The 25,352-nt window shown below is 38.7% G+C and overlaps 1 protein-coding gene across 6 annotated transcripts in view; it reads left to right on the forward strand.

Moving 5' to 3' along the window:
* SIM2 (SIM bHLH transcription factor 2) overlaps positions 1-25,352 on the forward strand; it is a 61,536-nt gene that overhangs the window by 12,317 nt on the left and 23,867 nt on the right. For all 6 annotated transcript variants that reach the window (XM_065676932.1, XM_065676936.1, XM_065676938.1 and 3 more), the window contains 3 exons: positions 1,579-1,668; positions 8,948-9,056; positions 24,345-24,430. In XM_065676932.1, coding sequence (XP_065533004.1) covers positions 1,579-1,668; positions 8,948-9,056; positions 24,345-24,430 — 285 coding nt within the window. The remainder of the gene's footprint in view (positions 1-1,578; positions 1,669-8,947; positions 9,057-24,344; positions 24,431-25,352) is intronic.

Here is a 25,352-nt window from a genome sequence, read left to right on the forward strand (position 1 = left end):
ACACTTGCTCCTCCTCCCTGTCAGCTATTTCACATTTTGCCTGGCATTAAATGAACTTCAGTAACATTATATGCTAATCACCTGTAATACTCATTTTTACAGTTCAGTTATTTCTGAATTAATGCTTCACATTTTAATAAACACATATTTGCCACAAACGTCTTTTAAAGGTTTTTAGAATGAAACCTTACATGCAAAGTTTCAGCTTCAATATACTTTTCTGCATAGGCAAGTTAAAAGACCTACTACACCATATAATGCAGTACTGGAAGCATTGACGTGGTTTTAGTTATGATACTGGGTAGCACAATTGCAAAATGACTGTTTCAAAAGCGAAGTTATGGCTAAGGGTGCAATAATTTATTTCCCATTATAATACTTCTACAAAATTTTATTTATGTTAAAAAAAGGGGGGTGGGGTGGGGAAGAAGTAAAGGCAAGGAGTAATCTGGTTTCAATTACGTGCTGTACAATAGTTAGTAGGCCAGAGAATAATTTGGAATACTTTCTTATTGGGGCAGCACTGTAAGAGCATGAAGCATACAGGATTTTATTACTTCTCTCTGGTTCAGTAACTTAAAAGATGTATTAAAATTGGCATTTGTTTTATCTGTGTACTGTAAAAAAGATTTTTTTCTTCCAAATAAATTTTCCAGTGATATGCATATGTACATCAATCAGGGCTTACTGGTTAGTGGTAATGGATACTTTTTGACTGAGGATGTAAGATATTTCCAAAAAAAAGCCTCAAATTGGGCACTGAAAAATCAAGGTACCCCCAAACTGATAGTTTGTATGTCCAAATCATGGTCAGTTTTGCCTAAGCTGTACTATTTGCATCCTATCATTTTTCTTGTATGGATCATATAAGACTAAATTAAACTTCAGTTTTTACTCACATAAGTAATAATCACTTTCCAGTCAATATCCCATCAATATGAATTAGTAGGATTAGATCTCAAGTCTGCATTGTGTGTTGCCTATTTTTGGTCCAGATTCACAGAGTATATGGCTATAGCTTAATGAGCATAAGTATCTCTGCTCAAGTGTGATAAAGTTGTGAATGCTGATTTATTTTACTTTCTTTTTCTAAGTTCATGTAGTTACACAGCAGATAGCCCTCTGTTCAGAGAGACATTATTGAAAATACAGTCAAAGAAATTTAAAGCATTGCTCACAGTATCATTAAATATTGCAAATAGTGGTAAGCTATGTCTGCCAATTATACCATAAAAAATGGTTTGTGTAGTACTAGACTTTCCCCTAAGTACCACATAGCTCAGGATTTGTGCTAAGTACTAAAATAACTAGAATCAACAGGAGAATGTTAACATAAAGTGAAGCGGTAAAGCTAGCATCTGTAGGGGGAATGAACTGGGTTTTACAATGTGTGCATGTGTCACAGCATTTGTAGGAACAGCATCAGATAAAGGTTTCTGATCCTTAAATTTTGCTGCTATTTGCTGCTGTTGAAGTTGGATGGCAATCTCCTGCCAAAAGACTTCAAAAACTTTTTTGACTGTAAATGGTTTAAACAGAGTGCTTCTTTTTTAACCTACATATTTATCTTTCTTTCAGACTTTAGATGGCTTTGTTTTCGTGGTAGCATCAGATGGCAAAATCATGTACATCTCAGAAACAGCATCTGTACATCTTGGCCTATCTCAGGTATGAGTGATTTATTCTGTCCATCTATTAAATACAGATATTAGATTTGGAACCTGATACTGGTATGTTGCCATGTATATAATGCATTGTTTTCTAGGTGTATTTGAAGGTTCAACTTTATTCTCTGACAAATGGTGTTACTTAAATATTCAAGTTTCCTTTACTTACAACCACATCATGGCTGTCTTTATATCTTTTCTTGTTCATTGTATTTTACTCCTCATTACCTTTAAGAAGGGTAATAAATAATATGATATTGCAAATTGCAGATATATACAGAGCTTGAAACCCAAACCTATTGCCTGCGTGGTAATGCTATACGTCTGAAATAAAGTTTAGAATTCAAGTCTATATGTTTTAAATTGTGCAAGATATTGAAACTTGCTATGAAATAGAGAGGAAATCTGATGTGGAACAGGAGTTTTATGGTAAATGCGCTTTAGGAGAAAAAGAAAAGGGGGGCAGATTTATGAGTGTTCACATGGAATTCAGGGTAGTTTTTCCTGAGTTTTTCCAGCTCAGTGGTCTTTTCAGTAAAGCGTTTTATATGGTTGTGATAGAACTCATAAAACTCAGTTTACTACTGTTCTGCACAAGAAGTATAAGGGGGTTTTATTGTGGGGCGTTTTTTTTTTCTTTTTTCTTAGAAGGACATTTCTAAATTTTTGCCTTTTTGGGATAGGCACGAGGGCGAATAGCTTGAATTTATTGCAGAGTGCAAGTTTCCCTACTTTTGCATGTAAACATATTGCACAAATTCATTGGTAGCACCTGACAGAAAACTTGCCAAATTCCAATAGAAAAATCCCTAATTAATTTCACTGGGTCCTGGATGGGACTTGCAAGAAACAAAAGTGTTTCTTCAGAATCCATTGCGTTTCAAACACTTCCCAAAAATAAAGTGAAGACTTAAAAGCAGAGGAAAGAAGGAGATGAGAGAGCAGGATGTTCTGAAAATGTCGTGGGAATATGCCTTGTGGCTCTTCTATAAACCGAGAAGGGTCTGAGTTGTGGAGATTATACGTGTGCTTCAACTTTGGTAATAACTAACATTTTTTTTTTAGTTTAGAAAAACTGTGAAGTCCTTTGGGTGAGTGTTTGTAATAGTGATATTAGAATTAGTACCTGTGAGAAAAAACAATAGAACTCTAAATAGCTAGAAAATGCAAGTATGTAATCTCAGAAACACTACTTCTAATGGCAAATAAAGTCCCTGTTTTTGTAATCTCTTACAGAAAAAGTAATTTTGAGAACCGGTATTCTATGTAGCTACTTTTTTTTTTTCTGCCAACTTTAAAAAATGTGTCCAGGGAACATTCTTAGTCGAAGCAGTTTGCTCAGTTGAGTCTGTTACAGTATAGTATTAGTTGTTTCATAACATTTAATGCATGTTCAAATTACTTTGAATATTGCTTTGTTTTGGATCAAACTGTCCTAGAGAATGGCTTTATTTTCTACTCTGAATCGATAGCCTTATTAACAGTTCTTCTCACCCTAACTTTTTGTAAAGATCCACCACACTGCTGACTGCTAGAATAGATTAATTTAGTCAGTACAATTGGTCCAAAACACTGAGTGCTCCCACCTGTCCTTGCAGAAGTAGAGTCTCATTGTCCCATGCTGCTTGCTGTTTGAAGAAGTGCTAACTGATCTTTCAGGTTTTGTCAAGAAATTGTTTCTTTCTTGTCTTTACTTTTGAGGAACATCAAATCATCAGATCTTGTAGGTCTCAGTATTACCCAGTGATTTGGTAAAATTAAAGAACTATGGGATCAGTAGGGCACTAAACACACTTTGCTACATTCAAGGAGAGGGGACTGAAAGCATCACACAGGCTTTAGTCATACTTAGCCTTCACGCCCTTATGGCTATTTGCACAGACTGAATTCCATATGCATTGCATATGTAAATACCTATAAACCCTCAGTGCAAGAGGTGCTGAAAATTAGAGGATTTGGTCATATTGCTTATTGAAGTAAGTTTCATAAGCAAAATCACAAATAATTTACTTTAGTGGAGATTTGTAAATGAATGGGCTGTATCCTTGAACTCCCCAGAGAGCTATAGATCAGACAGGACAGAGGGATGTTAAATCTGAGGGCACGTTTTAGGCTCCCAAAACACTACGTTCTCCAGCAGTTTCACAGCACATCGATTTTTATTTACAAATACAAAATCCCAGCTAAACAAGTCAGTGGTTTCCCCCCCCCCCCCCCCCACCATACTGTTTTAACATCTTAACTCTTTTTGCTATGTCTCAGTGTTCTATTTTGAAGGGACAATTTTGCTTTAAATAGTACTAGCATTAATACTGGGCTACTCCTATGTACTAGGATATTAATACATTAACGCTAGGATGTTCCTGTAAGCTTCCCAGGGCTCTAAATGAGTTCTTGTTCCTACTTCTCTGGAAATCACTGGGAGTTTTGCCACTGCCATCAGCAAGAATGAGATTGGTCTGTAGAAGCAAATTCTACAAGCCTCTCTCACCAAGTCATAATCCCACACTATATTCTCAACAAGTGCTCTCATAGAGCTCCAGCCAATACAAGCTGAGACCAGAGTGATGATGATTGTAGAAAATCTTTTAGGGTGTGCATAGAAAGGCCTTTTTATTAAATAACTTGACAATTGACTAGTCCACACACCGATTTCCAGTTAAAGTGCAATTTGTTTAAAAATACGTATTTAAACTAAATTAAAAAAAAAAATCCATTTAAAAATATTTTTCAGGATATTCTTGGAGACCTACTACAGTAGCCTTTATCTTCTAATTGATCTTGAATTTAACTTCAGCAGAAAGAAATTAGAGCTTCTGAATAACCCTTCACCGGCTGGTGTAGTTAAGCTAGTTTAAAATTCAAAACCAACATTAAGGATTGTTTTTCAGCACTGCTTTACTCATTTCTGTCTCCAGCATCAGATAATCAGAAACAATACTTCTGACTAGGCTGCATTTTAACTTGTGGACCTATCACTTACTTTGTGGCTTTGGATTTTGATCTGCCTTTGCTCTCAGTTTTAATGATAAATATTGTAAATACTGATACTTAGGACCCCCTTCTCCATCAAATTTTGATTGGCCTCAGACTAGTGTTGAACTGACTTATACTAGCTGAGAGAGCCAATTCCTTCTCTCTTTTTTTTCATGGATAACAGATAGGTTCAAATTCCCCAAATATTTTTTTCCCTTAGGGTCCAAAGACACAGAATGGAGAGGAAAATCCTCTCAGGAAACAATGGTGAAAGATACATACACAAATGCCTATATATATATATATTTGATTTTGAAAGTCTGAAGCTTATTCCAGCCATTTCCTAGGTCCATGAGTGAGCCAAGCTTATCTTTGACTTTTGATAAGTATTGAAATATTTAACCACAAACATCTGAACTTTTCAAAAGTTTATTTTTCTTTCATCAAGTAAGTATATGAAAGGCAAAATATGTAATTATTTGATCTAGAATCCATCTACTTGGTCCTCTGTGTTTATTATGAATCATTTCTTGGCAGGAAAAAATGTGCAGCTGAGTTACACATAAAAAACCTCTTAGTAGGAAACAGTGATATTTGGTAGTAAGCAGGTATTTACAGATATTAAAAAGCTGCATCAAGGAAGCTGGTTTAATAAGCCTGAGGTTTATGAATTCAACCATATAATTTATTTTTGTAAGTTTTCAGTGTTTCATTGTAGGCTTTAAAAGGGCTTGCATGCACTATATGTAGCAGGAGACTGTGGTCAGCTTCAAAATTATGTATACATATTTTGGTTATTTGACTCTTACGTAGCCCCCATCTCTTCGCTAGCGGCTTTATGTTTCCACTCACATTTTTATGGTCAATTTTGGTTTCAGTGTTGTATGTTCACCTCCTGCTGATTTTGCTGGGTTTGCAAATGCATACATCAGAGTAGAAAATACTCCTATGTGTGTAATGAGAAAAACTAGTCATTAGTTTAACAAAGCACTTTAGTTCTGAAATTCAGGTATAAGCCCTGGAAACGAATTACAGTTTGGATAAAACTATGACCTTGGGTTCAGTCCTGTGAATCCTGTGAACAAACACGTATTTCTGGAAGTAGTCCTTTTGAAATAGGTAGTGACAAGAGAGACCCACGAATTATACTTTCTAAGAGAGTAGATGCACGTTGATGTGGCTATGAATATGCTCGGTAACATCAGAGATGAAGAAGATCTTTTGGATTACTACAGTTGATGTTGCTAGTTGGGTTGGTTGGTGTTGCTTTTGTAAGAAATGTCTTGTATTGAAGGGAGAGGATTTTTGTATGTAGCCACCCATAAATGTTTGTATTTTTTTGGAAGCTGTATTCTTTGATACAATTGTTTTAATTTCAAAGGCAAAACATGCTCTTCAGCAAAATCACTACTAGTCAAAGACAAAATAATAAGAACAGGGTCACAAATGATACTCCTTTCAATCTGAAATTTGACCACAGTGTCACTTTTTTTCAATGGCAAAATTTTTTGCAGAATCATAGAATAGTTAGGGTTGGAAAGGACCTGAAGACCATATAGTTCCAGCCCCCCTGCCACAGGCAGGAACACCTCACACTAAACCATGTCACCCAAGGCTCTGTCCAACCTGGCCTTGAACAGCACCAGGGATGGAGCATTCACAACCTCCCTGGGCAGCCCATTCCAGTGCCTCACCATCCTCACAGTAAACAACTTCTTCCTTATATCCTATATAAACTTACCCTGTTTAAGTTGTAACCCATTACCCCTTGTCTGACCACTACAGTCCCTAATGAAGAGTCCCTCCCCAGCATCCCTATAGGCACCCTTCAGATACTGGAAGGCCGCTATGAGGTCTCCACGCAGCCTTCTCTTCTCCAGGCTGAACACCCCCAACTTCCTCAGCCTGTCTTCATACGGGAGGTGCTCCAGTCCCTTGATCATCCTTGTGGCCCTCCTCTGGACTTGTTCCAGCAGTTCTATGTCCTTTTTGTGTTGAGGACACCAGAACTGCACACAATACTCCAAGTGAGGTCTCACAGGAACAGAGCAGAGGGGCAGGATCAGCTCCCTTGACTTGCTGGTCACGCTCCTTTTGATGCAGCCCAGGATACAGTTGGTTTTCTGGGCTGCAAGAGCACACTGAAGCCTGCTCATGTTCATTTTCTCATTGACCAACCCCCCCAAGTCCTTCTCTGCAGTGCTGCTCTGAATCTCTTCTCTGCCCAACCTGTAGCTGTGCCTGGGACTGCCCTGACCCAGGTGTAGGTCCTTGCACGTGGCTTGGTTGAACTTCATAAGGCTGGCACTGGCCCACTTCACAAGCATGTCAAGGTCCGTCTGGATGGCATTCCTTCCCTCCAGTGTGTCAGCGAAACCACACAGGTTCTGGTTTACCAAGCATCTAGGCCAATGAAATGCACGTCACTGTAAGAATTGTTAGAAACATTTTTAGCCTTGTTTATGTGTCTGTAGGAGATTATGATATTTATGGGGAAAACTATGAACATTCACAGTATGTTTTTCTCATGTTATTAAAAACAAAAGCATTGAGAAGCATGACTCACGGTGAGATTGTATATTCTCCTTCCTCCCCCTCCAGTAAAGTTTGAATATGAGGTGTTACTATAACAGGTCCCCACCTGCTACAATCCTGAAAAGGAACAGCCAGTGCTTTTTAAGGAGAACTTCTATAGAAAATTATATAAATGAATCAGAGTAGATAACCCTTCCCTTCCCTTCCCTTCCCTTCCCTTCCCTTCCCTTCCCTTCCCTTCCCTTCCCTTCCCTTCCCTTCCCTTCCCTTCCCTTCCCTTCCCTTCCCTTCCCTTCCCTTCCCTTCCCTTCCCTTCCCTTCCCTTCCCTTCCCTTCCCTTCCCTTCCCTTCCCTTCCCTTCCCTTCCCTTCCCTTCCTTCTCCCCCTTTCTTTTCTTTCCATCTCTCTCTATGTTTCTCTCCACATCTTTGTCTTTTTTCTTTCTTTCTTTTTCTCTCCATCTCTCCATTGCTTTTTTTTTCCTCATTTTCTCCCTCTGACCCCCCCCTTCCATCCCCCCTTATTTAGTGAAATTTTATTCTGGTTAGAATATCAAATCAGTGTTGGTGTTTTTGTTTTTGCAGGGAGGGGGTGTTGGAGAGAAGCAGTGGGGAATAGATGGCTAGAAAAAGAAAGTTAGTTTGCATAGTCTTGGGAAGAGACATTCCATGAATAATGCAGAAAATGGAAAGATGAGAAACATTTTCGGAAAAGATTGCTTTGTGGGGTAGACAACTTCATTTATTCCAAAGAAAGGGCAACTCACACATCTTAGCAAATCAGTAGGATTGGCTGAGAATAATAGGTTAAATTACTTCACCTCTCAGCTGTCTCTGATCTTGGGGGCCCAAGGCACATCAGGCCACACCGAACAATTGGGCAGCCTGACACTAATTTAAAACACAGGCTCAAAGTATTGGTTCACTCCTTAAATCAATTACTGCATCTATCTGGAGACTTTTGTTGGTGAGTTTCATACGTGGCAAATAGAGTTAGCAAAAAAGACATGCGGTGCACACTATTCATTCTTTTTGTGTAACAGTTATTATGGGTATGACAGTGGGAAAGACAAAAATATATTCTTGTGTGAGCAAAGTTCAAGTGGGAAGAGGGAATACACAGTTATTTAAGATAGATCTGGTCTTTACTGTGCATGTTTGCTTAAAGCAGCAAAGGCTCAATCCAGTGCCCATGAAAATCTATGGAAGTCTGCCTTTTGAATTCACTGGCTACTGTTCTGAACTCTGCACTACTGTGGATTGAGTGTGGTGGATCATCTTTGAAAAGACACAAAGGAATTGTGTGAGTCTAGTGGTTTGGCTCTGAAATTTCAGCTGCCAGCTGAATGCAGGTGATAGTCTCTGGGAACCTGTAGAAACTTATTTTTTTTTTAAATGTCTGTCTTCTCAAGAAACATTAATACCATTCACAGAGATTTTATCCAATTTTGCAGCAATTTAACATTTCTGCAGCTGCTCTAGTTTATCACTTCATTTGCCAGCTCTCTCTAATAGCATCTTTTCTGTACCTGGATCATGACCAGAAATTCCCACAGAAGCCCCTTTCAGATTAGTTACTGATGAAGAAGGAATTAATTTAGTTTAATGGGTATAATTAGGAGCAGTGTTTTGGTACATTGAACCTATGTTTTAAAAATGGTGTGTAGTTACCCAGATGTGGTGGATGCAGGTTACTTAAGAATGCTTTTGGGATAGGAAAAAAAAAATTAGCCAGATGCACTGTTTCATGTGTTACGTGTTTCTTCACAGGTGGAGCTTACTGGTAACAGCATTTATGAGTACATACATCCTTCTGATCATGATGAGATGACAGCTGTTCTTACTGCTCACCAGCCTCTTCATCCTCACCTCTTACAAGGTACTTGTGTGATCTGTGATCAGACTACCACTGAAAAACTAAAAGAAGCTATACCCTAGGCTAAAATGTGACAAGTTCATATTTATTCGGTATGAAGCTACATACATGAATGGAGGAGGAGCATGAACTTGAAACTGTGACTCAGGATTTTATTTTGTTGTACTAAAGGGAATAAGGTATCCTAGATTAAATAATGCTTTTCATGTCATGGACTCCATGCAGTTTTAAACAGGTTTTTAGATTTTGCTCAACGATCATTTAATCTCTTTTATTTTGTCATCACTGCTGAGGTTGCAGGAATGTTGCAATGGTCTAGCTGTGCACAGCTGCAGCTATGTGGTCTTAGAGGAAAAAAAAAACCCATCTGGGAAACTGGGAAATAGGAGGACACCTTTAATGTTTTAAACCCAGGACACTTTTAATGTTTTAAAAACAACTGTTTAATTTGAAGCTTGGACAAAAAGCCAGACCTAATACCCTCCACTGTAGGAAGAGCAAAAGTGAGTTTTGTAAATGACCTAGATTTGGAAACTCCCATGAAAAGTGATCTCTCCAGGAAAATAATGTCCTCTTGCCTTGATACTGGATCACTGATTCACCAAGCCTCTTCACACATCCTGTTCGGGTGCTGCAGATGATTTATCCACGTGTATCCATACAGTATGATGCTAAGCTGGATGGAGTGTCAGGGAAAACAACAGAACTCTAATTGATTATGTGAATGCCTGGATCAGACTGTCCACCCTGGTTGAGCTCAGTCGCCACACATAAATATTAGCATAACCCTTTGTGTAGTACGTTGTTACTTCAGTGTTGTAACTACTACATAACTAACAAAAATACGCTCATCTTTGCACTAACACTTTCAGTAGCTTTTGTTTCCTTGCGGCAATACTTTGAACTTTAAGATACCAAAAATAATCTGGCTCCCATCATGTAAAATGTGCTTTCACATACATTTCATAATTGCTTAATCAGTTGGGGCTCACATCCTGCTAGTTTTTACTGGCCTTCTTAAGGCACATCTCCTAAAGATAGGAGGAGCTTTGGGTTTGCACTATGGCTCTGTAACAGTTCTATACAAGAACCAGTTCTGGTGCCTGTGCGTTTTCTGTACCTTATGATCTCACCACAGTTCTGACCGCTGTGATTTCATCAGCGCAGAACCTTGTACCCTCTGCATGTGGGGAAGTTTATTGTGCCTGGAAGAAGATGTACTGCTCTGAGTGGTGTAAACGGTAGAATTATTTTGGGCTTCTTCTCCCTTCTTTCTCCCAACAACAGCAGAGGTTGTCTTGTTACCCTTGGTATCTTGAGAACCAAACTCTCCACTTTCATGGACTTTTCTGATTGAAGTTGTTACTTGCTTGTTCCATAGTTTGCTCATTCCTCAGGCAGGGAGTTGGGTTTTTTAAATGTTGATTTTGAAGAAACCCAATCAAACCCAACATTTTTTTTCCTTTTTCCTACCTCATTGATAAACAAAGGTGATACTTCTGGTATATACCCGTAACTTTTCATGCAGTTCTTCTTATATATACCCACTCTCTTATCAATGGCAATAGCCTTTTGGTTTTATTCCAATTAAAAAAAAAAATAGTTGGATATTTTTTACAAATTTAAAGTCATTGGCCACTGATCAGAATTCATATTTCTGTGGCAAATGCACATATGCTTGCAACTCTTCCTGTTCTCTGTTTAGTGTCATGACTCTGGTTTGCTAGAAGCAGTGAGATAGCACACTAGTACAGCAGTTCCAGAAGGTTTTGGGTTTTTTGTCCAGAGCTAGGAACTGCCTGTTTCTTGCTTATATTTGGATGTCACTGGATGCTTATCTTGCCTGGAATGTTAGCATTAGTTTTCTGAAACAATTGGGTCTCTCTCATTTTAGCTACTTATGGTCAAATTTATTTCTTCACAAATTTTCATCACTGTGAAGTGTAGTTCTGATCTGGTTGTGTTTGAAAAGACTTTTCAAACTGTCAAATTTAGTACTTGCAACTGTTTCAGTCTGAAGTTCTGCTGATGGTATAATTAGCCCGAGATACATGCCTTGTTCCCGGTAGGTGTTTTTACCTCATTCTACATAGATGCTGTTTGTCATTAACATCAAACTGTGCAAAAGTAAAGGAAAATTCACTTTGAAATGAGATCCATTTGCATATGTTTTGTCTAAATTTTTGAGTAGCAGAGGAAATTGCTAAAAACCTCAGAAGAGCAGGATCTTATCCGGATTTCTAGACTTGGAGAAGATAAATAAAGGAGTTAAGCTGAGTTCTGGTTTGTATAGGGATTATTTTATATGAATCTGCTGTGTATCTCTTCCTCACATGATGCATGGATGTGCATGTAAGTGTGTGTGTGTGTGTGTTAAAATATCCAGAATCCACAGATAAATCTTTTAAAATGAACAGTGACCAAATATTTATTTATATTTATCTGCCCTGTACCAGTAGTTCCTTTTTCTTTTTTTTTTCAGCCTATCCATTTTATTTATATATATACATATATATATGGAGGTATAACCTGAGACTACCTGGCCTGCGGAAATCAAAGCTGGTTTCCCATTTTTCTTCAGTTGAGCCCTGAAACCTATTTAACAGGAATGAAGCAGCTTCTGTCTGTATCTTAATAGGTATTTTGAATATTTAAATAAAACATGGAGTTCTACAAATAACTTAGGACAGAAGGAAGTTGAATGAAAGTGGCTTTTTTTTTCTGATAAAAAGTAAAACAGACTTCTTGAAGAGCTTTTTTTTTTTTTGTCGTTTTTATCTCTTTTAATATTTTAAACCACGTATAAATCATCAAGTGACTGGGTCTAATAAAAACTTTCCTTTTATAACTTTATTGTGTTATAGATCTCTGCAATCTGTGCTATTACTCAGGAGTTAAATGAATACTGCCCTGCAGACACAGACATTTATAACACAAATTTACAGCTTGGCTCATGCAACTTTACTTGCTCAAGTTGTGTTCTCAGCTAATTCTCAGATGTGTATGCACATTTTCAGTTCAGTTGCTATTTCAGCAGTTGTTGCTGGATAAGATCTGTTATGATAGAAATAAAATCACAAACACGAACATACGTATCTGTGATATTCTGTTACTGGTACTGAATAACTCAGAGTACAGGTTATTTTTACCCAGTTTTACAGTCTTAGTAAAGTTTGATGTTGTCCCTTTATTGATTTTTTCATTTGTTTTTAATCTTCTTCATTGTCCTTTGTTATTCTCTTCCAACCTTCCCTTGTAGTCCAATGTTTCATCAGTTCCATAGAAGCTTTCCTCAAAGACCAAACCTGAAAGCCATGAGAAAGGTAGAAGCCTTGCAGCTGCTGAGCTCTAGAAATCTTATTTCCATGAGTTTTATTTCTCAGGACAATGCAAATTATTGCTCACTGTGTAAAATCAGATGTAGTGTGGGTTTCTCTGTTTTCATTCAGACAACTGAGCCTAAGAAATGATGCATTAGTCTAAAAGGCAAAAGCCTTCTTACGCTATAGCTTTTATTAATTCTTTCTTCATATTTGCCTTGGACATCCTAATGTTTCAGGTGCAACAAGGTACATCTTCAAGCACAGACAGTAGATACTTTCTTTCTTTTTTTTTTTTTTTTAAGGACAGTAAAAATTCCTGAATAATCATATGCTGTCAGACTTCATAGCAATATTAAATGCAATAAAATTTGGGAAAATGAATGTTGGTGAACTGGCTGTCGAGTCATCACTCTTTAGATAAGTCCAGTGTGGTGCTGCGGCAAGTTATGCTGAGGAAAGGTTTTGGGGCAAGAAATTAGAGGGCAGCAATGCTGAGAAGCATTTAAAAGTCATAAAAGTCAACGGCTTGATGTGAGCTGCTGTTGTGAAGCTGTGGCAAAAGGGGGAACAGGAAATCCTTGGGCATAAAAACAGGGAAGTAGTGAGGAGGAATAGCAAGGGTGAATAATTGTAATTTTGAATGGAATGAATACCAGTAGTAGTGAAATGGACACTGGATTTTTCTACATGATTCTGTTGTCCACTTTAGAAAAAGAAAGGGCAAGTTAGAGAAAGTACAGAAGAGAGCCGCAAAAATGACTGAAGGACTGGAAAGGCTTATAATGAGAGATGAAAGAACACCATCTGTTTGGCTTATCAAAAAGAAGAATGGGAGGTGACTTGATTACTGTTTATGCATACTTCCGAGGGAAGAAAATACTGGGAACTAAAGGACTATTTTAGAAGAAAAAACATATCAAGGGCCAATGTCTGTGAACTAAAACCACAAAAGCTCAAATTAGAATAATATACACATTTATAACTGGGAGTTTGATTAACCACAGGAACAAAATACTGAAGGAAGCAATGGTTTCTTCCTCTTTTGATGTCTTCAGATCAAGGCTGTATGTCTTTATAGAAGATACGCTTAAGGCAAACAGAAGTTACTGAGCTCAGCACAGGGGTAACAGACTGAAGTTTAACGAACTTCATTGTACAGATTTACACCTATGATCTAATGCTTTTTTTCTGGCCTTAAAAGTATGCAAACTATGACTCAATGAAAGCCATAAGCCCCATGATCTGTGGAGGCTTTGGAGAATTTCAGCTGTAACTTACAAAGTCTTTAAACTGCCTTTTTACGTGCATGACCAGCATTGAAAATGTAAAGCAATATGTACTGATCCCTTGCTATGAAAGAAACCAACAGCTGGACTTTCTTTCTGAGGGGATCTGGAGTTGGGAAAAGACTAATCTCTCTCACACAGACATTAAAGGTAGGGTATGCCTTAGCGAATCACCTCACATGAGACTTTAGGCCAACCTTGCACCAGTTGTAACAAAATTAATCCATTATATTCAACTGGGATAGATTACTAGGGAAAAAAAAAGAAAAAAAAAAGAAAATAATCTGATCTTTTCCAAATGACGTGAACGATGTGTACTGGCTGTGCTCAGATCTCAGATGACTTCACTGCCCCTTCATCCCTTCACGCTATTCCAAGCATTGCTTAATGTATTACTGGTCTGCAGCATTTTAGTGTGTTCTGGCTTAGTTTTGTACCTGTGAAGCCTTACACCTCAGTTTTCCACTCCCTATACCATCCGCATGTGTTGCATAGGCTGATGAAAGGATCCTTGGGCGCCTATCCTAAGATATGCAAAGCTTAACTAGCAGAAATTTGGAAATTGTTCCATGGTGTAGGGCTGGCAAACTGATTTCTTAGGATGTAGAGAAGTTGTGTTGAGGTATGCTGTCTCTCCTTGTGCACTTACCACCTTGAAAGACCTTCTTTTTTTGTTCCTTTAAGAAATAACAAATTGGGTCCACTGGATACAATTCTCCTGCTGGAGCAGAAGATAGTCATCCAGCAGGGTGGTTGGGCTCCAAAATGTGCGATGTTAAATAGCAATAGTTTCTGAATCTTGGAAGACTTTAAGGTTATATTTATGACTGACTGTAGAGACCCAGTGCATGCTGCATATCTCCTCTGCTTAGTGCAGGAGACCTAGTAGGTTGTGGTGCCGTGCAAGATTCTGCCTTGCCAATAGCTCCAGAACTTCATGGATGCATGTGAGGAGTTTGCCCTCCACTTCACCTCACCTCACCTGTAGCATAGGACTAAATGTCTCTCAGGCTAGTAAGTCTAAGCTGCTACAACTGAGAAGCAAAGCATTCTGGTACTAGCATGGTGGGGGATAAAACGTTGGGAGATGTTTGTGAAGGAGCTGTTACAAAGTGCTTTGTCTGGAGCTGGTAAGCATTTTGAATGTGTCTCAATTAGTGGCTGGCTTTCAGGGACTGAATGGTGAGGACTGCACTGGGATTACTGACTACACCCACCTCCCCCTAGCACGCTCTTTAGAGGAAACAACATACTGACACAAGCTGGGGTGCACATACTACAAGAAGCCATGACCTTAAGAACTCAAATGATGTTGCTGTCAGAAGTGTGTCTGTACCAAACAGTTTTGCAGAGTTTTCTCTTTAACAGCAGCACAGAGTGGTAGAGTGTAGCAGCAACCTTTACCAAACGTTCTGGAGGTTTTGGGGAAAAGCTGTACCTCCTGAACCCAATCTGTAAGAATAAATAAGGAAATTTTAGCATGAAATATCAGAGTAGTGCAAGCTGGGTACGGCTCGTCAGTCCATCTGTCATCACTGCAGCTGAATGCAAGCAAGCAAGTGAAATTAGAGGTATTTGTACCTCAGGTTAACTGAGACAATGAAGCAACGCTGAAAAGGATTCAGCATTGTGTGCTGCTCTTCCATGTGTGTATTTGGAGTCAGACATTGTGTGTCTCTTTTATTAGTTTCATATGCTTTTTCTGATATTTCAATCCTTTAAAATGTCTATAGCTTTCCAATTTTTGCTGACTTGCACACCAAGGCACGGTACACTAAAAGCAATATGTATTAACATTCCCCAGAGCAGACAAAGGGAAAGAGGAATACCATAGTTTCTGTAGACATTCCGACTATCTGCAAATGACTTGATAATTCTTATATGACTGGTTATAACCCTAATGTAAGTTACACAAGAAATGTGGCATACATTGTGCCAGGTTTCCCACTCCGGTTGATGCTTTAAGGGCTCCATTTCAGTCAGCTAAGAAGTAAATGCCAGTGTATACTTTTCCTCTCCTGGAAGGACCTCTGCCATACATAAGTTATGTTCAATATTAAAAAAGAGAATAGCAATTTTTACATCTGGAAGGTTATTCTTCTATCCTAAGTTTTAAAGAATTTTTTCTAGTACTACATACACAAAGGACAAATTTTGACAGGAATTTCTGTTTGAATTAGTTAAAAAATATTTTGTCAGAGAACTTATTGAAAGAAATGGTTTAACATGATGATCTTGTTACCACTGCTTGTTACCATTTTGAATGTACAAAAGTGGGAAAGAAGGCAGACTGCTGGCACCCCAGGATTTTGTTTTTCTCCATTGGTAATTAACAGTAAAATATACCAAAGAGAGCAGAGTGTCTCAGACTACAAAAACTGTTCTTTTCCTTTCTGCCTATTGTCCTGTTAAGTTTCCTCACTAAGAAAAGTTTGGAAGCAACACTTAGAAGAGCAAAGGAGAATTCAGGCAAATGCTAGCAAACGGCTGAATTTGAATGACAGGAATGACAAAAGAGACAATTCACCCTGTGCAGCTCTGACAGGATTCTGAGTACAGTCACAACACAGAACAAAGTGTGCAAACAGGGAGGGAAGTTGGGCAGTTCATGCAAGCTTGGAACTCTAGGACACAGCCTAACAGAACTGATCACTTTCCTACCACAGCAGGCGCATTACCAGGGCAAACCAACCCAGCCCACAAGCCTCAGTTTTCAGTTTAGCATGTGCATAGGAACTTGCTCTATCTCTACATATAATTTGCAATTTTGCCATGTAAGGCATTTATATTTTATCATTCAACTGGTGCTACCCATTTGCCAAAAAAGATGAATATTCTCAAATACTTATGCCTGTAACCTGCGTGTTTCAGGTAACGATGCTGCAGTGTAACAGGGAGAAGGGAAAGTATGTCTGACCATTTTGTCTCTTCTCTCTTACTCGGAATCAGTTTTAACCACACATACCAAGGAAGGATAGGGGAATGTTGTTTTCATATATAACTTTGTATGCAATATTTAACATGGAAGAATTGTCTCAGTTACAACCTCAGTTTTGCCCTGTTCTTTCTGGCATAGTGATAATAAAGACAGTCAGTACGCATTAGGCTTACATGTCTAACTCCTCATTTTCTACTAACTCATCTCCAGCCCTGCTTCTGAACTTGTCAAAAGGAAAGTCTGCCAAAGGCATTTGCAAGCCCCTTCTCATGCTGTCCCTGTTGATCAATCCTGGATTCCCAGCTTTAAGGACTACCTTAAAACTGTGTATGCTATCACACAAGCATTTATTTTGTATGTGCCATACAGTGCTTTTGCCTCTTATTTGTTCTAGAAGTTGGTACCACCCTCATTCAGAATTAAGTGGTAGAAGCTGTGGCAGGAGCTTTCCTGTGTCTCACAAAAGCCTTGTTACGCTTACAGGAGACTAGCCAAGATACTCACATGTTCTTCTAGTCAGTGATATGCTGTGTGGGACCCAGATGCTTTGCAGATTAAACAAGAATAAGAGTAGAACATGTGGGACTTCGTAGTATAGACAGGGTAAGAAAGATGAAAATAACCAAATGAAAAGGCAAAATCATGCAGAGTGTTTGGGGGATGGGCCATAAAGTGTTATTCAGACATGAACTTCTGGTATCTGTGTTTCCACCCTGTAAAACAGTCCAGCAGGGACATAGAGTGCAGTTTAACACACATGTGCCTTGTCTCCAGCACTAGCATTAGCAGGCGCGTGTCTCCACACAAGCTGGATTGGAGGGAAGGTAGAAGCAGGTGCCCACATGCACAGCGCTTTGGTCTAAATGTGCCTTTTGAGAGTAGGTTTCCTCTCCCACACTATAGCTGAAATTTGACTTTGCACCCAAGCTGCCATGTAGAGTGCACATGAATCATTAACTGTGTCAAAAGATCCCAATTTTAATGCGGCTTTTTATCTCTTTTAGTGACAGATGAGACCTACACTGCAGCACCATGCGCTGCTTTAAGAATGTATCACTTGCATGCTGGTATATATTAACTTGCAAAGTGGCTCTGCAACAGAACAAAATCATATTTTCCTACTGTCAAAAGTTGGGACCTTTGGGAAAGAAACATAAAATAGTAGGTTTTACCTTAGGGAAAAAAAAAAGCATGAGAACTGAAGCTGCAAAAAACCCTTTAATGGTCTTTTTCTCAGTCCACTGTGAAAGCAGTATACAAACCACAGAATTTTGTGACTGTTTTCTTTCAAAAGAGATGAAAGATGGACTGGAAAGCAAAGATGGATTTCATAGTTGTACCCCCAGGGATGGACAACTCTGGCTTCCATAAAGCTTACCATAACTTCACAGAAATGCTTGGAGAACCCTGTTTGGCAGTCATGGGCAATATGAGTGAAGAAATGCACAAATTCTTTATCCAAAATAGCAAGAATAATTTTATTTATCATGATATTTCTTCTGATATGAGAGCAAGAAAATACAAATCTGTAAAATATAAACAGGCTATTTCATTCTTGACTAGTGCTTGCAGTCAAACTGTATTGCATGATATACTAAGCTAAGAAAAGACAAGGGGTTAGCGGAGAAGGTATGCTTTGTAGAAATGGTACTCAGTGATGTGAGAAAGACATCCAACTCCCATACAGCCATAGACAGCAATGTTTTTCTATGTTCTCATTCACAGGTTGCTGTGTTTCAGCTTTGTGAAGATATTAACATGGATAAGTTTGGGCTAGGATTTGAATTAAGCCATTTACTCTCTGCCTCATTTATAGCTTTTACTGAATCTTCTCAATTATATTGTAGCAGCGCTTCAAGGAGGGATCCTCTGTATAATGATCAGAAGATACAGTAATATATTAATAGAACAGAAAAACTTCTCTGCATCTAATGAGGGAAACAGAGAGTTTGGATAAAAAATGAACAGTGATTTATTTGAAATGGGCATCATGAACACTGATATGGACTCTGATTTGCAGTGCCTCCCCCTATAAAACTCATTACAAGTGACATGGCAGTTTTATTAAAATATCTGCTAGTAGACATACTGAAAAAGTCAGAATCTCAGTAACCTCAGTTTCACTTTTCCAAAGAAGAGCAGCAGAAAAGATGGAGAAATCTGCCCAAAGAATGCAATCAAGTTGATCAAAACTAGTCTTTTACTTGCATCAGTTTTCATTTCCAATTATTACCAATCACCCAGTTGGGTGAAAATGGAAAACTGGAATTCCAGAATGAAAACTGAGAGTCTCACCATTCATTCTTGAAAAGATTTCAATGAAAGTTTGTGGAGCAGTGGAAAGAGGACAATCACTTTCAAATTTTAAACATTGATACAGGGAGGAAAAAAAAAAAGAATTGGAAATTTGCTATCATCAGTAAATCCAAGTTATAACAAATATTGGAACTGTTTGGAATTGAAAAATAGACCTTCGATCCTGTTCCACATAACTGGATAAAGAAAAGCACTGTGCCAAAAATGAGAGGGTAAACATTTAGAAAGAACCCTAAAGCTCTGCTTTTCATCTCTAATTCCTGTAGTAGATAAACACAACATCAATAAGTTCTCGTAAATGTTAAGAGCTTTACTAAGATGGTTGGTCTGCTTTTCAAGAAGCTATCATCAGAGCATTTCAAGATAGTTAGTAATTTAGGAGTGGGGCCGGAGGTTTCCTTTTAACTATAGCAGCTATTGAGACATTTTCTTGACTCATCTTCTGAAAAAAACTTGAATAGAAGAATGTACAAACTTTGAAATTTATACAACTCACTTCTGAAAAGAAGGATCAATTTCCCAATCATCTTGAAATTGTTTGGGAAAGGGAAACAAGTCACATTTAGGTAAAGAGGGAAAATGGTTGCTGGCATAGAAAGTAAGGGGGAAGATGGGAAAAGCAGATCCATTCTGCAATACTTACACCCGTAAAGGAGAACTTCAGTAAAACCTTTCATAGCAATACACAGCTGTTTGTCAGAATTACAGATGGCTGTAGCAAATGCTAGAGAAGGTGCAATTAAATGGGCAAATTTTGTCATATGTAGTGGAGTTGCTGGAAGAGTAGATATTTCAGAGAAATAGTGCTGAATAAGAGATACAACAGTGAAATTTAGCATGATTTGCTGTAAAATTGGCCATCTCCATGTGGTGACGGCTCACTTTTTTTAAACCTCAAGTGGCTGGGAGAGGAGTGGCTGGAAAGCAGCCCTGCAGAAAGGGATCTGGGCATGCTGCTTGATGCTGAGCTGGGTATGGCTTTGGCAGTCAAGAGGATAAACCGCATTCTGGGGCGCATCAAACGCAGTATAACCAGCCAGCTAAAACAGGCAATTATCCCCCTGTATTCAGCATTGGTGTGGCCTCACCTTGAGTGCTGTGTGCAGTGCTGGGGCCTGTAATTTAAGAAGGATGTTGTCCTGGATTCAGCACATGACAGATGTGAAGGTCCTTGAATGCATCCAGAGGAGGGGAACAAAGCTGATGGAAGGGCTGGAAGGAATGTCCTGTGAGGGGCAGCTAAGGACTTTGGGTTTGTCTAGTTTGGAGGAAAGGAGGCTGAGGGGTAACCCCATTGCTCTGTACAGCTTTCTGAGGAGAGGGCATGAAGAGGGAAGTGCTGAGCTTTTCTCCCTGGTATCTGGTGATAGCATGTATGGGAATGGTTCAAAGCTGTGTTGGGGGAGGTTTAAAGGATGTTAGGAAGTATTTCTTTACTGAAAGGGTGGTCAAACACTGGAACAGAGAGGTGGTTGATACCCTAAGCCTGTCAGTGTTCAACATACGGTCTTTAATTACTTAAGAACTAGAACTTAATTGGTTTCCTCTCTCTTTCAAACCAGTTTTAGTTTCTTGATAGCATAAGATTCTTTCTGTCATTTACATGTGCTGTGCTTACATGTTTGCTTGAAAGAACGTTAGCGATATCAATAATTACATTACTATGTCTAGATGCTCTATGTTGTTATATTTTTGAATTTTTTCGAAACTTAATTCTGATTGATAAAATCACTTAACTCTTAAGAATAATTGGTTACATTCACCTTTTACTTAACCCTGGAGTGAATATTTTATATTACTGGGTTTCTTTCTTTTTTAATTTGAGAGTTTTCTACATCCTTGAACATCTCCAGTCATTCTGCTTTCAGAGCAGTGCTGGCTATTTAAAGCTACAGGCTTTTTGTCCAGCTTTATAACTGATCTTTCATGCCTAATATCTCCCCACAATTTTGTGTTTAACCTCTGCAGCAGGACAGCATGCATTAGTAATCACTCTTCTCACAACTCATCTGATTTCTCCTATTTGAATATTCAACATCTCTCTCTTGGCTTGCTAAACCTTTAAGTACCTCATTTTCTTTCTATGTTCTCTTCATCAGAGTAGACCATCTTAATTGCATCAGATACAGCCTGGATGTGGTATTTTAAGTTTTGCATTATATTGATGGATGTATTAACATCCAGCAGGATGCCAGGGTCTCTTTATTTCCTAATCAGCTTTACAATTACAAATTTACTTTAGTTCTTTTTTTTTGTTTGCTACCCCCTTTTGCTACTTTGCAGGTTACTGGGGAGTCACACTGGCAAAAGTATCAGTTAATATGAATACTAATTCACACTGTTCACAGTCTTACACATCTAGGCTTTTTATGTGACAGTTTTGGTCTTACTGCTTCTTCGTATTTTGCAATTTCTTGATAAGGTCTGGAGATGGTTTTATTCCCAGTAGGTGTACACAAAGATACATGTACACAGAGCCCACGGATGACAGATCAACCCAGACAGAAGAACAGTGTTTTTACAGGCACCACATGCACACTAATGGCACTCATGTAAGCATGAACAATATAAATGGTCTGGTCCTGCTCTTCCTTGGTAGCGAGTCAGTCTCAAAGCTTGCAAGTAGATTTTATGCACTCACACACACACCTACAAGGATCTCTCTCTGGTAGCTTTTGTGTTCTTCAACTCTAATCCTGCAAACAAGATGTCAGATGCCATGTGGCACCTGCACATTATTCACTGGGCACCTTGACACAACCCTGAGCCTTACCCAGCCACTGTAACAATCCCAGCTGTAACACTCTGCATCCGCCTCTGCTATAGACACTCTGCATTACTAAATAACTGCTTTAACAGTTCTTATGGTCTCAGACCATCTGGGAATGGTCAGTCTCTCTTTTTCTCCTGTTGCCCTCCTCCCCAGTGTGGGGATGCAACTCTTGCATCACCACTGGGCTCCCACACAAACACAATCAATCACCCTTAATACACATAGGAGGAGGAATACTTGTCATCATGTATACATGTATACTTTGGACTGTTCAGGTAAAACAGTACGTCAGACAGGGCCCAGATTCTTTTTTGGCCACATTGACCATCTCTCCATTTGCTTAGTTAAGGCATTTTCATATCAGCTAGGCAAAGCCTCAAAAATGGAAGCTCCCAGATGAGTCCCAGGTTACATCATGGGTAAATTTTCCCTCTTTAGATTGCAGGTGTATGATAAACTGATTTAAGAGACTAGTCTTTGTTGGTTCAGCAACATACTACTAAACCCCTATTAATTCAATGATCAATAATTAATAAACACATCATTATTAAATTGCAGGTGCAGCTTTTTGCACTTGGTTGCACATAACAACAAAGCTACTGATTGTTACTCTTCTGTCTATTGAATCACAATTCTATCAACCTTCCCTCTCCACACCACTTAGAAGTAGGGGGTAACTCTAATGCTATTTATTCTGGCCTCCTACACCACACAACATGTTTGCCCTGGAGTTGTTTTAAACACCCTACTGGTTTCCTAGAGAGCCTGTAGCTAGTTATAAGGACTGGCATTCAGGGGACCTCTTGCTTACAATCTACCATAATGAAATCAGATACACAAGATCTCTCCTAAAATAATACAATAATGACCAATTTCAATAATAAAAGCAAAATATTATCCTACAGTCTAAGTATTACTCTAGTTTTATAGATGCCTAAAAACCACACCGTGTTTCAGAACCTGTTCCTGGTGGAAGAATGAAGTTAGAGCTGGGTGTTTCTGGTGGCAGTGCACCAGTCTGCAGTAACATTTAAAAATGAAGCAAGCAACAAATAGAAGGCTAATGAACAAGGTGTCTAGAAGGAGTTCATCACTGAAAGAGAACCTTTTAGGTCTTGTGGCGGGACATATGAGAAGTTTAAGGCATTGCTTCTGTTTCCATTAATCATCTTTTTTTTTTATAGAAGAATGAAAGTCATTTAAATTGCTAGCAACTGAGTCCATGTGAGAGGATGGTCTTTATATGCTCATTACTGTGCATTATTTTATTCCCTTGCCCCCTTGAAGGGAGAAAGTTATCTTTATTTTGTGTGCATGGGACTGTGGCAAAAAGAGAGCAAGAACTAGTGTTAAGTCACACAGAAAATCTGTATTGAAGCCATGAATTGCATGTTCCCAACTCTCAAATCCATTCTTTACTTGTGAGATCATGCTTCAGCAATAGTAATCTGTACTGTATGGCTTCCTCCCACCAAACTGTATACATTTGTATTTAAAACTCCAGTAGATATGCCAGTTCATTTAAGTGCCTGCTTTTCCGCATATGGATCTAATTTGCATTAGGAAGATAAATGGAAAATTCACGTACTCAAGAAGGCTGATTCTAGTTGGGATGCACTACACATCACACTTCTCTCATCACTAAATCCTTTTTCTGTGGTTGTATCTTCAGACCTTTAAACTCAGAACTTTATATAGAGTTTATCGGTTCCTGGTAGTGCTCTGAGGCTCAAGCCAACGCAGGTGTATGGCTAAGAGGTGTTAATTGGGTGATGGATGCACAAAAATCAGGAACACAGCAATTAAATCAAGTTGAAGCAGGACTCGAGCTGTTTACAGTGGACTTTGGATCAAACTCTGTGGGGAATTAGGAGGTAATACACATTACAACAAATCTGAATACCCCTCTACTTCCCTGATTTTTCTGTTCACAAATGTACAAAATGAGTTGTCTTTTCCTGATGCAGTTGTGTTCTGCAAAACCACAACTTGCAGTAAAAAACCTGAACTAATTAATGATGTCTGAACTGTTATTGAGAATAATTAATGTTAAAAATAATAGTAACTTATTCTTAGCAGAAAATAAGTGTGCACCTGAGCAATATTTAACTTTAAACACTTCTGGAGGTTACCCATGAAGATATTTGTTTAAAAGCCATCTACCAAGATGGTGTTGGAAGTCAATGAAACAGGTAATAATACTGCATATGGAGGTCAGAAGTTCAACAATCTCGGCACGACTATCAACATATACTCAAATTACTACAAACCCAATGAATTTTCTTGTTTCCCATTCTACTATTATTTTGGAGAGTACTTTCATTTACCTCCGCTCCGAAGGATACATTTCCTTACCTTTACCAATTTGGGCTGGTACCCAGCTGTTCAGAAACAAGGTGATTGCCTTATGAATTGTGGTAAAACCAGAAATTTGGAGACCTAGTCATGCTGACTTGTATAGCTTTCACAGAGAATCCTAAGATGAAGGTGAAAAAAAATTCTGAGGGCAGAGATTGAGCAGGAAAGTAGAACGGCTGACTTCTGCAGCTGTCAAAGGCTGAGACATAAACACATCTGTTAAATAATGAAAGGCAATGTTATGGACAATTTTTGAAATCTTCAGTAATAAATGATCAGTGTGGTTTGTGCTTTCAGAATATGAAATTGAGAGGTCATTTTTCCTGAGAATGAAGTGTGTCCTAGCCAAGAGGAATGCAGGATTGACATGCAGTGGCTACAAGGTAATGTATATAAGCTTTGCAGCCCCCCCTCTTAGCCCCCACCCCCAAGTATTCAAGGAGTGACAAGCTGATTTATGTAGTGGTTTTTACCTATGTGTAGCTGAAAACAAAATCTGTGATGGAAACAATCAGAACAGGTCAAAAAATTGCCACTGCTGATTGTAGATTCCCTTAGTAATGCAAGCCTATACTCTCACATTGTGTTAGAGTTTGCTTTTGTGGCACATTCCCACATACTGATTCCTGATCTTCAAGACTGGGGAATTGGTTGGAGGAAAGCCATGGACATGCAAAGAGAGCACACAGCTGGGTATTATTCCTCTATGGAACTGGAGGCAGGTGAGGCAGGAACTTGGAAGTCTTCCTGCATCCCTCTGCCTTGGTGTTACTGTGCTCTGGCTGAGCAGCTGCCCCATCATACTAGTCACTTTATTGGCCTGACCAGAATTATCTCAACATTAATGAGACTGTAATGTTACCACAAACAATCATTACTATCAACTTGAGGCTGAATTGTACTAAACCACCAAGTCTGTTTATAAATCTTACCATTTGTGTTAGTTTTCTATTTATTACATTAAATGAGAAGCCACAGCAAATGCTGAGATTCTATACTAACACCTGCTCTTCATGTAGTCCTTATTTTCAGCTCCATAATGTGCATTTGCTGCTCTTTAAGCTGCACAGTATAATTCTATTCCTTAAGCATCAGGAGAGAAGGGTACTTCATATGCAGTCTGGTGAGGATTCATTTTGTTCAAGTCATTCAAAAACAAAAAGGAAAGCACACAAGAGAAACAGAGCTCTTTAAAAGAATGTGTTCAAAGTCCAGGCATATATCTGTCTATTTACACTGCTATCTACCTGGTTAGACTGATAATTCGTCATTACATGGGCTCATGTTTGCTCAGCTGCTTCCCAA

Source organism: Lathamus discolor, chromosome 4 (assembly GCF_037157495.1).
Source record: "Lathamus discolor isolate bLatDis1 chromosome 4, bLatDis1.hap1, whole genome shotgun sequence".
NCBI lineage: Eukaryota > Metazoa > Chordata > Aves > Psittaciformes > Psittacidae > Lathamus > Lathamus discolor.